Source organism: Cricetulus griseus, chromosome 6 (assembly GCF_003668045.3).
Source record: "Cricetulus griseus strain 17A/GY chromosome 6, alternate assembly CriGri-PICRH-1.0, whole genome shotgun sequence".
Lineage (NCBI taxonomy): Eukaryota > Metazoa > Chordata > Mammalia > Rodentia > Cricetidae > Cricetulus > Cricetulus griseus.
In genome coordinates, this window is record NC_048599.1 from 33,564,090 (window position 1) to 33,579,707 (window position 15,618).

General features: G+C 43.3%; 1 protein-coding gene across 1 annotated transcript in view; it reads right to left on the minus strand.

The window, feature by feature from the left end:
- Slc24a3 (solute carrier family 24 member 3) overlaps nt 1-15,618 on the minus strand; it is a 474,391-nt gene that overhangs the window by 184,418 nt on the left and 274,355 nt on the right. Inside the window, exon 3 of the mRNA XM_027421608.2 lies at nt 6,180-6,256. Coding sequence (XP_027277409.2) covers nt 6,180-6,256 — 77 coding nt within the window. The remainder of the gene's footprint in view (nt 1-6,179; nt 6,257-15,618) is intronic.

Genomic DNA, 15,618 nt, shown 5'->3' on the forward strand with positions numbered 1-15,618 from the left:
CTCTGAGCCTTAAGCTTGAAGGAAATGCTCATGCAGAGAGATCTGCTGTGGTGCCTTGTCCATTTGCTCATAAGAATAGTGGCTTTGCCTGGATGCCCTTGTTCTAATGGCAGGAGCCTCACTGTGACAGATTCTATATGGGTGTGGGAGAGGATAATGACCTAAGACCCTAATCCTACAGAAACCTATCATGTACCAGGAGATATAGGGTACTTGTTCCAAAACACTAAATAGTTAATAACACACATTTCCTACCTCCCACTCCTGTCTCTCTAGTACCTCACATTCTGTTTTCTGTAAGTCTAATGATCAGTGGTACCTCCCTTGAACCTTTCCTCCTGGAATGGCCAAGCCCAGGACCCCCTTGAAAGGACCAAGTAGAAAAGCAGAGCCTCTTTGCCAGTGAGAGATCTAACTTTATCATGTCAAGGGAAGGGAGGCTAAATGCTGAATGAGAATTCATGGCTACGACTTCCAGTGTAACACCTAGCCATATATGGGTTTTTACATTTATGCTAGTTAAAACGAAGTGAAACAGACAAACAAAAACCTAGTTTTACAGCCTTAGGGATCACACCTACCATCTTGTGCTGTCCCAGTGAACAGCTCCCACAGCCCACTCATTGTGGTCCCTTTCTTAGGCAATCCATTTGCTAGGTGTGGGATGCTGGATGAGTTAGCCATCCTTTTCTCAGAGTTACTTAATGAGAAGTGGCCTTAACAAGGGAGAGAATTACTTAAGTTTGTGTGACATTACACACACACACACACACACACACACACACTCACAGAAAAGAGAAAGAGAGAGGGAGGGAAAGAGAGAAGAGAAGAGTGGTAGGGAGGGAGACAGAGAGAGAGTTCTGTTTGTGGGAAAAGAGGAGCTGCATTAAAAGTGGGTACCTGTGTGGGTCTGACCTAGGTCCTCTGCATTTTTATGATTGTATACCTTGGTGTCTTGTGGGATTCCCAGCAGTGGGAGTGGGGGCTGTCTCTGACTCTTTTGTCTGCTCTGGGGTCCCCTTTTCTCCCATTGGATTGCCTCATCCAGCCTTGATAGGAGGCTATATGCCTAGTCTTATTGTAACTTGTTATGGTGTGTTTGATTGTTATCTCTGCAAGACCTGCTCTTTTCTGAAGGGAAATGAAGAAGGAATGGATCTGGAGTATGGACTGGGAGGAGAGGAAGGAGAGGAAACTGTGGTTGGAATGTAATATATGAGGAAGAATAAATAAATTTAAAATGAACCTAGAATGTGGGAAACAAAAGTGGGAAGCCCTCAACACTTATGAAATGTACTTTCGAAAGCTGACAAGTCACACAGAGGAGTTTGAGCCACCAAAGAGAGACAGCTTCCCAAATTCATTCTGAGAATTTCAAGTATTGATTATTTACAGCCTCCCTCCCTCCCCTGGCATAGAAAATGCCTGGCTTGCTTGATCATCCCAGAGATTCAGCTTTCCATGGCAGGCAGGATAATTAGCAAAAATCTGCCAGATATTTTTAAACCACAAACAAATCACAGCCCTAGAAAATAATCCCCAGGCTTCTCCCTCTATTTGGAGGCAGACTCAATGACTTCACAAAAGACACAGATTTTTTTTTTTTTTCAGAGACAGGAAATCCTGCTTCTAACACCTCTGCATTAGAAAAGATGGAAGAACAAAGGATTTCTAAGACTTGTGCTTTCCTAGGAATAGCCACTGTTGACTAAAACTGTACAGAAAGGAGGGATTTGCCCACTTGCAGGGCAGGCATACACACACAGTTGGAAGAAACAGAAATGCATTTTCAAGTGTAATCTCAGAGTTTAGGCATTCTAAACCAAAAGGTTCCAAGAGGGGAAATTAGAGCTATGGGTGTTGAGCAACTGAGCAAAAAAGGGCTGTCATGTGTTCCACAAATCACCGAAGAAAAAGAAGTATTTCCAGGAAACTATAATAGAAGCAAGCTCTAAAAGTTTGCTTTGGGGGTGTCTTTGGTGCCGCCCGCATCCACAGACCTGTACCAATTAGGGCCAAAGGCTACAGACATCATTTAGAAAGCAAACACATGTGAGACAAGCACCATTAATGGGCAGTGTGTGTTTGGGTGCAAGTGCTAGCTAGGTGTGATTGGGCTTCACAGGAGGACCTGAAAGTGTGTGCTGCTCTGCCTGAGACACATGACAATGGCCAGTTAACTTCATGAAAAGAACAGTCCTATAGCTCTATCCCTAGGACAGCTGTCTTAGTTAGGGTTCTACTGCTGTGAAGAGACACCCATGGCCATGGCATTTCTTATAAAGGAAAACACTTAATTGGGGCATCTTACAGTTTCAGGGGTTTAGTTCATTATCATCATGACAGGACATGGCAGCATGCAGGCAGACACAGTGCTAGAGAAGGAGCTGAGAGTTCTACATCTTCATCCACAGGCAGTAGACGTAATCTGTCCCACTGGGTGTGGCTTGAGCATATCTAAGACCTCAAAGCCCATCTCCACAGTGACACACTTCCTCCAACAAGGCCACACCCACTCCAACAAGGCCACACCTCCTAGTAGTGCCACTTCCTATGGCCAAGCATTCAAACACAAGAGTCTATGGGGTCATCTATTCAAACTACAGCAGCTGAAGATGACAGGACATGCTTACAGGGACCCACTGGCAGAAGAACATGCTGGGGGGGGCACACCAGGCTCTGGAGTGTGTCTCCTCATACTGGGTCTCTCAGGTGCCTCTCTCACATGCCTTTGGGCCATTTTCTGTGACCTTGCAGGGACATTTTCAACTTGCAGGAGACAGATCTACTCTGATTATATATTTGATCTTTTTTAGCCCTAACCATAAACAAGGAGGTATGGCTGAAGGGGAAGGGGGACAGTGTCCCCCTCCCCCACTAGTGCAACCTCTAAGTTACCTCATGGTAACTTCCAGGTGAGTTCCATGACCTCTCCACCCCTATGCATTCACTACTACCCAGTCCTTCAGTTTTACTTCCCCCAGGTGCTCTGAATTTCCACACACCCATAGACCCAACCTCATGATTTCCCTTTATTTTCTGGAATTATACCCAGTTTTCTTCCTAAAGGTTTCCTTTAGTAACTTCCTGTCTACTCTTCAAAGCCAGCACCATCTTGGCCCTAAGTGTGCCTCTGCTGAACCCGGTGAGCAGACAGAAGAAACCATAGTTAGTACTTTGCACATGAGGGATTCCAGTAGCTCTCCTCACAACATACTGACTTCCTGCAGGGTAAAGCTGTCTTTCATCCATCCAGAAGGGCTCAGTCAAAAACTGTCAAACTGTATGAGCTCAGGAAGTGCTTCTAGAATTGTGGTCATTTAAATTTTTGCAATTTTGACTTGTGCATTCTTCTGTTCCTGCTGGCCCCCAGAACACTCTCTGTCCTTAGAGCAATCATTCTTACACCCCAAGATGTTCATTGTAAACTTCCTGAGCAAGCTAAACTTGCTGGGTAATATGTTAGTTATGTGGGGATAAAAGGATCTTCCGTGCACTGAGCAAGTAATAACTCTACAACTCATGATATTCAGCAAGTCAAACATGATGGAAAGGGCTCCTCTCCTGAGGCATATTTCCTTTGCAGGGCCTCCAATGGGTCAGAGGTGTCCTTGACAAGGCAGCTGCATCAGCAGCCCATTCCTCTCTGCCATGCAGAAAAATATTCCCCACGTCCCACCTGACTCTGCCCTGGGCTAAGCACATGCCTGTGGAGTACAGGGGGCAAATTCAAGGTTAATCCACCTGGGTCTCTTCCTTCCAAGATCAGGACCCTGGAAAGGAGCCTGTGCAGACCTCAGGAGCCAGCTTGAGGCTATGTGTTGGTTACTTTTTGGTTGTGACAAAATACCATGACCAAAGGCAAATTAAGGAAGAAAGAGTTTTGTAGGCTTATGGCAGGGGAACCATGACAGCAGCTAGCCAGTGCAGGAAGCAGAGAGATTACATCCTCAGTCATAGGCAGAGAGAGTGAATGAACTCTCAAATCCCACCTCCAGTGATTCACTTCCTCCCGCAAGGCTCCACCTTCTAGCAGTACCACCACCAACTACGGGGACCAAGTGTTCACATAATGTGAGCACATTCCTCATTCAAACCACCACAAGCTACATGGGTGGTTGTATACATAGATAATTCCTGGACTCTGTGCACGTAGAGCGTGGGCACTGACCTTGGTCTCTGGATTTCTTGCTCTATAGATTCTAAAAGTAGGATGCCGGACAGGGGCAAAATGGAACATTAGATAATCAGGAACTACAAAGTGTTATTCTGTGGACTGTAAGGAAGTGTCTAGCAGTAATAGCACATGTTGTCCACTTTGTTTTCATGCCAGCTTGGAACTCCTACCACAGGCTCCAGGAGCCCTTTTGATTAACCTGACCTTGTGAAGGGCAAAGGGAATTCAGGACCCCTGGTCTTCGGCTGGGAATGGAGAGCGAGAGAGTAGGGCCGTGCCATAAGCACCTAGCAGTGCTGCTGTGGGAGGAAGAAAGCCCTTACTGTTTGGGCCAAGACCAGGAATCTCATATCTCAGATGTCAAAGCAGCAGGGTGCTGTTAGCTGCCAGGGAAGTCTGGATCCCACTCAGTGCCTGGGATGCCTCAGCCTTGTGACAGGGGAGCCTCTGTGGTGCCAAAGATGGCACCCACATTAATTGCTCGGTGTACAGGACTCTGGAAGGGCAGGGAGGACTGGCAGGCTTCCAGGACTCTTACTTGTTTGATGTTTTCAGAGAGTCTTTGCTAAAAGTCACATTTTTTGTCTCCATGTAGGAGTGCAGTAGAAAGAGAGTTGAAGAGTCATCAATTGCCTTTTCTAGGAAAGGAGTCAGCTCAATGACTCGTGGATCTAGAGAAGTGATCTTGTTAGAGACCATGCACACAGCAAAGAGGTTAGGGACTCAAACCCATGTCTGATGTGACTCCAGAGACCAGGGCATGTCTACCGATCACCTCTAGGTGTAGACTGAGAATTAGTTGCTGAATCTTCTTTTTGAACCATTGTGGGTTTGTGACTAAAACAAACACAACAGAAATGACACATTCTGGCTCTTGAGGCCAAATTTTAAAGACTATGACCCTTCTTCTTTGCTTGTCAAAACCATTGCCATGCTAGAGTCCACAGCTTCCACATGGAAATCCAACTCCTGGAGGCTATTGGACTGTAGAGACCATGTGAAGGAGCCTTGACTGATGGGCAAGAGGAGCTCAGCAAAGCCCAGGTCCCAGACCTTAGAGTTAACAAGCACTCTGGAAGGGTACCATGCAGTTCAAGTTAAGTTGTCCCACCCTAATGGAAAGGCATTTCCTTCATGCTCTTTCAGAATGGTTGACACACAGAACAGGATGTGAACAGGATTCACTAAGTTTAGGATGCTTATTTCATAGAAATAAAAACAGAGTGGATGGCAGTGAGAGTGTTTTGAGGCAGTAACATGCCTAATTTAGACCTCAGCTGGAGTTTTCTTGTTCTGCAGTCACTTACACACACACACACACACACACACACACACACACACACACACACACACACACACCAACCCCCAACCTCTCCAAACAGGAACAAGGTGATGCAAATACCTTAGATTCACTGTGTTTTTAGAGGATGATGTGGAATAATGGTGGGAATTACAAAACCAGAGGAAGTCACAACCTACATTTGATCACCTATTAAGGGAGCGACACTGGCTGTCATTATGTTTAATCTGCTGACTGAGCAAACATTTTCCCATGATGTGCCAAGAACGAGTGTGAAAATGGAGCCAGGTTTACCAAGACCCTGTTCTCACAGGGCCCACATAGGATGCTGACAGGCAATGAGAAAAACTGTATAATGACAGACTACATAGAGGGAAAAAATAAAGCAAGGTAAATGGAAACATGTGACACATGGAGCAGCTGGTTACAAAATGGCTCCATCTTTCCTCCGAAGAGTGCTGTATGATTGTTGATAGGATCAGGCAGATTGGGGAAAAAGAAACGTTACTTCAAAGATACCTTGCAGGCACTAAAATGAAAAACTACAGTCAAATGTCTGCCAGCCAGTCTTTAAAAGCTGGTACATTTGGAGATGACCAGACAGATAGGCGGGAGGGAGTGGAGCCTCTGTGGGCATTCCACTGTCTACCTACCTTCTGTCCTTCAAGCCCTTCAGGCAATGGCACAAGAGGGGCTACTTACACAGAGCACATGGAGGACCACCGCTCCTTGTCGTCTGTCTTCATTGGAGAAGATGTCCCTGGGGAATTCATGCAGGGCTAGAGAACAGAGAGAGAAGCAGCTCAGTACAGATGACCTTTTGAGCACAGCTGACCTAGGCCAGCACCTCCAGCCCTGACTGTAGAGTCCTGTTGACTCTGGGTCTAAGAACTTGCCTAAGAACAAAACAAAACAAACTAAAAGACTGAAAGTTCATGAACCTCCAGCTAGAATTTAGTTTTCCTTCCAAAAAAGAAGCGGCCAACTATGGTAGTGTTAGCATGACCTCAGCCCCAGCTGACAACACAAATTTTCATCTAGAGTTGTCCTTTGGTGTCTATGTGTGATTGAATCTGGGATTCTGAGGACACTGAGTCTGGGTATGTTCAAGTCCCTTCTGGAAAATGACACGGTCTTTGCATACCATCACTAGATGACTCATAGCTTTTCCTACAATGTAAAATGTAGGTAAACAGTTGTCATGTTGTGATGTTTAGGGACTGCACACTATTTTCAACAGTTGGTTGATCTGTGGTACAGAATGCATAAATGTGGAGGGTGCTTTCCACTCCCCTTCATTAGTTTGTGCAGCTCCTTCTTGTCACCTCAGTGCTACGGCCGTCTGTAGAATATCACTTAGAACTTTAAGTAAGGAAGCAGAGTGTGGCAGCACACACCTTTAATCTTCTCAGCGAAGGCAGGCAGATCTCGGTGAGTTCGAGATTAGTCTGGTCTACATAGTGAATTCTAGACCAGCTGGCATTACATGGGGGGGACCTTGTCTCAGAAAAAAAAGTTCAACAAGGAAGCATGAGATTAGTATTACAAACTTGTTTTATAATATTATAGTATATTTTCATTTGATTTTTATTTATCTTAAACTTTGTTGCATGCAGTGAAAAGGGTTTTTCTAAGCAGGGCATGCAGGTTTCACCTCATTGGCTGGTGAAGGGGTAGATCCAAGCTGCCCTTCACTTCCTTGTTTCCCTTTCCCTCACACTCCCCTGGCTTGGGGCACGCCAATACCTCCATCCTGCTCTGGAACTCAGTTCTTCTTTCTGCCCTGACCTTCGTTTGCCATGAGACTGTGTAACTCAGGAGGCAGCAGACACCATGCCTGCCCACATCCAACCTTTGGCAGACACCACCAGCCAATGAAAGCATCTCCCCTGGCTTGATGATGCCTCCTACCATTTCTCTAGTGAGCAGTCAAGGTAATCATCACCTGAGGGCAGGGATTATATTCCAGGTGTCACGGACATAGGTTTGCCACTAGTCTTGCATTCTCCCCAAAGCAGAGTGAGAGACAAAGATTTAGGTGTGTGTAGCTTATCTGGGAAGTGACTGCTGTGTACATAGTAAATGAAGAAGGCCATGAGACCAGGAAGGGAGGATAACCAAAGAAGACCATAAAGGATGCCAGGGCCCAGTCCTGCTGGGCAACCCTAAAGCTACTACAGAAAATATCTCAGGATCATGGTTCACCACCTGGGGGATCTGTCCGAGACACAAGCCAATGGCCAAATATTCAGTTTTCTGTTTCCAAGATAGTATCAGGGTAAGTCACCCTGTCGCCCTGGATATTTGTAACAGAGAATACATCTGTACACATGTGCACAGAGAGTAAGCTTTATCTTCTAAAGTGTAGCAAGGAGAAGCACTAAAAGTACTGATTGCTTATTTGCAATCTGTCCATTCTCTCATTATCTTCCTTATAGTAACTACATAGGTAAGAGATATTAGTTAGCTCTGATGTATGAATCATTTCAAAATTTATAGCTGACCTTCAACAAGCAATAGTGCAAAAGCTTCACACGTTCAGTGAAACTATACTTTGAATTCTGAATGATGGTTAGATTCTGGGCTATCAATGTGTGGCACACACACACACACACACACACACACACACACGCATGCACGCACGCACGCACACAGGCACGCACCATATGTGTACAGCAAAATATCAAGATACTTTTGAGCTCAGACACATATAATAAACACATAATTGTTATATGCTTGTATATATCAATGAAGTTGTTTTACTTTTTTTAAGGCTTGTCTGTGGGTTGCTAGTTAATCATACTTGCTACTCGTATCCTATTCTTAAGATGATGAAATGGTGAGGTTAGGAATGACAAGAATGTCCTGGATACTCCAAGTGTGTTCTATAAGGACACTCTTTTAAACATGCCACACTGAATTCTCCTGATTAATTAAAAACAAAGGAACATTGGAAGATGACACCTTGTGGGCCACAGTGAAGCTACAACATAGAAATGACAATGAGAGGACAAAATAAGCTGTAAGTTGATGTCAAGCCCTGGGCCCTACAATGCTGCCAACTAGTATATTGAACTGTCTCAATCCCCAAATCTTTCCTCCATGAGTCTAATACCTCTGGATTGCAGTACCTTTGTTGGTTTGGGTACCATGAAGGATGCTCTCCAGGGTCCCTAGGAGGAAGCTATTAGCTCTGAAACTTCTCTACTGATGACAGAGCCTGCATGTAGGTTTCTGATGCCATCCTCAGCTCTGACCTTTGACCTTTTTTGACCTTTTTGACCTTTTTGAGATTTCCCAAGGTAGAGGGAATTGTGCCCTGGTAGCTTCCACATTTCCCTGATTGGCACTAACAGTATAATAAAGCGTGAGTCACAAACAATGAGAAATGTTCCTTTGTGCCTGGCTGCACACGATGAACAAGGAAAGACACTGTCACCAGAGGCCCACTACACAGTGTTTTCTTTGGGGGGAAGTCCCCAATACCACTCTCTGTCTCTTTGCTTAATGACCACTGGGATGGTGGCCTCTGAGGGGCCTCTTCACTGCTCCCTCTGGTCCAAGAACACTGTATGATGTAAACACATAGCCCGTGTCTATCTTCAGTGAGGCAGACAAAGAACTCTGAAGAGAGAAGCTGCTGGTCATGGTACAGGAAAAGAGGTCAACTTTGCCCCATTGGCCAAATGGTTCAGGAAAGGGTAGCCAACAGCAGCTGAGATCCTCCCACATACACCAGGCAAACTATTCATATGACTTTCATACATGTGTGTGGGAAGTGGTGTTTACAGAACAGCTGCAGTTTCCCATAAGGAACATATGGAGGCAGAGGGCCATACTCAGCTGGAAGTCTCTGCCAGTAGTCTTTGGCCTCCATTTCCTTATCTGTTAATAGGAGATCAGTGCAGGCCCTCCAGGGCCCCCTGAGAGTTGATGTCTGGTGCTGGCCATCCTGTGAGGGTGTATCTCCCATGCCAAATCCAAAACAACTGAAAACCTTTCTTGTGGATGGAGTAGGATGCTCTCTGCCTGTGGGAACATGATAGGCAGATGTCTACAGTTTGCATAAAGGTCTATAGTATGGAATGGAGACTAGGGTTCTATCCTATGCTCCATAGAGCCAGATCTCCTTCATCAGTAGATGGGCACATTGGTGTTATCTTTGTATAATTTCTGTGATGAGTATAAGCAATGTGTATGAAATACCTACCATCAAGCTTCCTGGGTCTATCTAGCCTATTCTTAATACAATGATAACAGGTTTCTGGGATAGCATGAAGTAGAAGGGGCATTTATGTCTGGTTTTGGTATGGAAATCCACCTATTACTAATTCCAGCTTGCCTTTTCATATGCTTCCAAGGATGGTGGTTAGTCCATGAGAGTTGTATATGTGATTCCTATGTTAAGTTTATGGGGAATCCCATATGGTACATATGCCATGCTAAGAACACCCACTTATGTAGGGATGTAGCCTCATCCAGCTGAGAGTTTCCCCCTACATAACTTCCTTCTATTCCAGCTACTTTCTTTCTTCCCTGCAACTTTCTTTTTCCAGTATGTCCTGCCAGTCTGGGGGCCAGCAAAAGCATCAGTGCTGTTCCCATGGAAACCACAGAGCCCTGGATGGAGTGGATCCCTCTTTCCAAGGCAACAGCAATCAGTGTCCTCATGTCTGTCTCCTGGGTAAATTCACGAGGTGGAAGAGGGATAAATCTAAATGGAGGGTTGCAAAGAGGTAAAACATGTTCTGTTTTGTTTGAAAGAAAAAAAATTAGTTTGGACATGAACATTGTCTTTAGACAACTTTGTTACATATTGATCAAGAAACAGGCTAGAATGGACACAGACCTCCCAGAGGTTACATTAACAGCAGATAACTGCTGGGGGAGGAGAGACTCTTTTATATATATACTTGTCTGCAAGCTATTCAGGCTGTCTACTTATGCAGCTTTGGTGAGTTGGAATTCATGCTCAGATGGGGCTCTTGGTAATACAGCTACCCAAGTGACAGTCATATTCTTGCAGTAACTCCAATAAATTCATTGGTTCATCAATATGTTTTTGGACACAATTGTTTCTTTGTGCCATTGTTGTCTTCTCTTTCTGTTGTGAATAGAAATAGACTTTCCAGGCAAAGTCCCACAAGAAGATAGATCCTTCACCATGTCTGGGCAAACAGAATCTTGGCTCCTGCACTCATTGGAACATCATACTCTCATGAACAATCTTCTCATGACACATTACCTAGTGCAATCCCATTGATTATCCACCAAAATGGGGGGTCTGAATGCTGCCTCTAGCTCTTCCATACAATGATGGGTGACTTTACACTACTGCCAGACACTTTTGTCTGTCTTAATGATTCTCCTTCCATAACACAGTAAAACCCACTACTCCCACTTTTCCTGGCTGGAACATTCTGAACTCTGCCAGGTGTGGTATTTACTTGGCTTCCCACAAAGACATCTCTGACTTTCTGTAGCCCCATTGTACCATGGCAGCATTGATTGAATGATTTTCCAGCCACATTGTACTTCTTGCTTATGAATGTATATCTTTACTTCAGGGACACTGTGAGCTCCCTGAGGACAGGAGCCCTGCCATTTCTCATTTTATTGCCAACACCCACCAGGCAAGGATCCATGAAAATGAACTAAATGTCAAGTGAATTTAAGTGTGAATAAACATAGAGGGCCTTTTTCCCAGGAGGTGGCTTTTGTATAAACACAGGACAGAATTACTAACTGGGAAATGTTGTTGGAAGGGACATTTCAGTAAAACTCTCAACAACTCCATCCTAACCCCACCGACCATTAGGACTGTTCATAAATATCTCTTTTCTTTCTGTTCCAAAGACTTGGAAGGGGGCCCTTCTACAATCCCTTGGAAGGGTGGGAGGGACCAGGAAACTAGTCTGGCTAGCGAAATCAGAGCACAATACCAGTTGTTTGTGGCTTTGAAGGGCAGTGCTCAACTCACCAGCTTGCATTCTCTTGCCTTGGAGATCCTGAAACTACAGCAGGGTGAATCTCCTATTCAATTGGATTCTCTTGTGGCACATTAGAGTCCCCATTCCTCCTGAGGCATGTATTTTGGCTAAGCAGCAGGCATAAAAGTTACATCTTGTTTTTTTTTTTTTTTTTTTTTTTTTTTTTTTTTTTTTTTTTTTTTTTTTTTTTTTTTTTTGTCCTCACTGAGATTTTTGGAACTCCCTGTTACCCAGAACACCCCAACCTGTTGTGAGCAACATGAGGTTAATAAGGCTTTCAGCATCCTGTGACTTTTCTGGTAAGATCTCAGCTGGCAGAAAAACTGAACTGTTTTCTTGTCTTCTTTACTAGGCTTGGGAAGATGGTTAGATTGCATAACATTTATTCTAAGAAGTTCCCCCAGTACTTTGCAAATGTTCACTTTAGAAACCAACACATTGCTCATAACCAAGGGTCCCTGAACAAAATAATTCACCAGAGAACCCACGAGCAAGGGCACACAAGCTGAATAGCCTTGATCTGAAATGCTCGGGCAGCCATGGAGGTTTTGTATTATTTTGGACTTTGGAATACTCACTAATGTACAATGAGATATCTTGGTGTTAGGACCCCAATCAAAACACAAAATTTACTTCCTAAGCACCTTAGACATACATCATGGAACAAATTTTACAAAGTATTTTAAACTGATATGTGAAACAAAATTTCATAGCGGGGAAAATTTCCACATCACATCATTGCTTAAAAGCATTCAGATTTGGTGTTTGGATTGGATGTGCTCAACCCGTATATGCACAAATTAATTTTCCAAATGTTTAGTCTCTGGGATTGTATTAGAGACAGTCTGATGTACTACTTTGTGTATACAGGTGGGAGGAGGGTGCATGAACACTTGTATGCCTGTGGAGCCCAGAGAATAACTTTGGGTGTTATTTCTCAGAGGTCAGCTACATTTGTTTTGTTTTGTTGGTTGGTTTGGATTGAGAATGAGTATCTTGATGACCTGAAATTTGTCAAGTAGGCTTGGCTGGCTGGACACTGAGCCCCAGGGATCGACTGCTTCTGCCTCCTCAAAGCTGGGATTGAAAGTGCACACTATTGCATCTAGGCTTTTTTTTTATGTGGGTTTTAGGGAATCTAACTTTGCACATGCAGGGCGAATGCTTCTGTGACTGGACCATCTCCTCATAACTCCATTTTCTTATTCTTAGATTGTGCAAGCTTCAGGGATGAACACAAGAGGAAAGATTCAGGCAAAGGGTAATATTGGATATCCAGGGGCTGCAGATTATTCTGAGATCTTTTGGATTTGTGTTTGGTTCTAAAGACTATCTCTGTAATTGCTTTGACTAGTTTATTAAGAAACTGATACCATGCAAATGTGTATTGAGTTAGCATGCCGAAGAAACCCAATGTGAAGAAGCAAATTATTCAAAGTCCTTATCACTGAAGTTGGGTGGAGACAAGGCCAAGCTGAGAGAAAAGGTGTGCTCAAGTCTGCGAACTCAACCTGGTAATGTCAGTGTCCGGAATTTAAGGACCAAAGTAGCCCTTTAAAACATGAAAATATGTATTTTGCATTGCTTCTACATGGTAAGAAGCATCATCCCTGATTTCAGACAAGTTGTCTTAGGCCCAAGAAGGCAAACTAATCAGCTCAAGTCCACTCAGATGTCAGAGAAGGGAGATCTAAGCAGGGTGTGACTAGCTCTGTTGGTTCTACCATGTTTCTTTCCACAACACCACTAAGGGGATACTGCTACGATTTTCTTAACTTTGTATTATTATCATTATTGTTATGGTATTATTTTGTTTCTGGTTCGAGGCCTCACCAGGTAGCCTAGGCTAGCCTTGATCCTCCTTCATGAACTTCTGAAATTCTGGGGTTACAGATGTGTATCACTATAATATCTGGCTTTGCTTGACTTTTAAGAGTCTAATTCCTTCCTTCAAAGAATCAAAATGGGTAGATGTGATAGCATATTATTTTAAGGTGTGTTACTTTTGTTTATGCTGTGGAACATTTGTTTAATGATGTAAACATGTGTGACTTTTGTTTATGCTGCATTTGTTTAACTATGAGAAACTGTGATTCTTTGACTGTTTAAAACACCTGATGGTCCTAATAAAGAGCTGAATAGTCAATAGGGAGGCAGGAGCAAGGATAGGCGGGGCTGGCAGACAGAGAGTATAAATAGAAGGAGACCCAAAGAGAGGAGGACATCAGGGGCCAGCCACCAAGCTGTGGAGTAAGAGTGAAAGTAAGGTATACCAGAATAGAGGAAGAGAAAAGTCCCTAGGCCAAAGGTAAATGGGTTTATTTAAGTTAAGAAAAGCTGGCAAGAAACAAGTCAAGCTAAGGCCAGGCATTCATAAGTAATAATAAGACTCCATGTGTGATTTTTATTCCAAGAGAATAAAACATTCAACAACTGGTGGATTTAGAAGGTTTCACATCAAACAAGGTGACACACTCCAAAATATGGAATCTAGCCAATAATCCATGTATATATAACTTGTGGTTATAGTATAACATGCAGAAAAGAGAGCAAGAGAGGCTCAACATAAGGGGATGAGGAAAGACTGAAAGCCAGTGTTAGACATGAATCATTAAGGAGGACATAAAACAAATCGTTTTCTAGTTCTAATGCTGTCATGATTTTTTCTTTTGTTTACGGTGATGGTTAAGTGTGTAGAAATATATTTGATAGCAAAAGTGTAAAATCCAATGTAAAGCTTCATAGTTTCAGTACTGAATAGTTACTATACTGTACAGATGTTTGTTGAGACACCTTAGGTCTGATTAACATCAGTGTGTGGTTTGTTTTTTTTTTTTCAAGTTTCTTAAATAATAAAGTTTATTTAAAAAGATGAGTTTTGAATGAAAGAAAAAAACCCAGTATCTATGTGAAAAGAAATGAATACCTGGTTAGAGAAGAGCCACAATGAAGAGTGAATCCAGCTGTCAAAATGACACACACTGCCCATCAAACTGGGTGAAGATCAGTCAGCTAAATGCTTAAGAGATCCTAGAACACAGAAACAGGCAGCAGAGGGATCACAAGTTTCAATCGAACCTGGGCTATGTAGCACGATCCTACCTACCTACCTATCTATCTGTTTGTGTATGATTTATCTATCTACATTATGATATGACATCTACTTACCACAGCTGACAAGGGTTTTATGAATGCCTGATTAGAATTCATTCTTCACCAACTTGGAGGTGTGTAGCCTTGGGGAAATGTCCTAATCTCTTTGGGTCTTAGTTTCTTAAAATGCAAAGTAGGATAATGAACACGATATTAATTTATGTGGTTATTATGAAGATTAATTGTGAAGATACTTATGAAATATGCAATGCATAGAATTGGGTAAGCACTTAACAAATAATAGGTCCCTTTTAATTGGATAGTATTAGAGCGTGCGAGAGAAATAAGGACAACTGGGTATTTTCTAAGGCATTAGTGTGCACAGCCTGGCACCTGCCACTTTCACATGAGTCATCAGCACTCATATCTCTTTGCCTGAGGTCTTGCTCCACATCTGAGCTAAGTGCAGTGCCAGGCACCAAGCGTTTTCTTTCTTCAATCAAAGTATAATGAAAACAGGATGCACCCCTGCCCTCCACATTTCATGACAAGTTAGGTGTGATTTACATAGAGTTCTCAACAGGAAGAAGCAGATACTTCTGGTCCCTGGGCTGACTGGCTTGTTTGAGCTGATTGGCTGTCTTCCTTTCTTTATCTATGATGTTACTGGCAGATTTATCCACCTAGGTTCACCCACCAAACAATACATTTGTACATGAGTTGGCCTCAGGAAGGTCCAGATGAAACAAGGAGATCTAGGAGTTTTGCACTTTTACAATTCACTTTTCCATCAAAGGACTCATTTGTGTTCAAGTGACTAGTCTCATGAGCAATGTTCATTGGTCTTATTCTATGTGTTCATGGATGTACACAATTCCGCCCCCATTCCAGAATCAGATCACAAACTGCAGGCTGGGAAACCATCTTCAGCCATTTTTTCATGGTGCTGAAGTTGACTTACACATGACAAACTTGGTTTCTACTTCAGAGTTCTTTTCATGTCCACATTGGCAGAAGATTTTAAATAACCATCCCACAAACTTTTCTCCTGGAAAGGA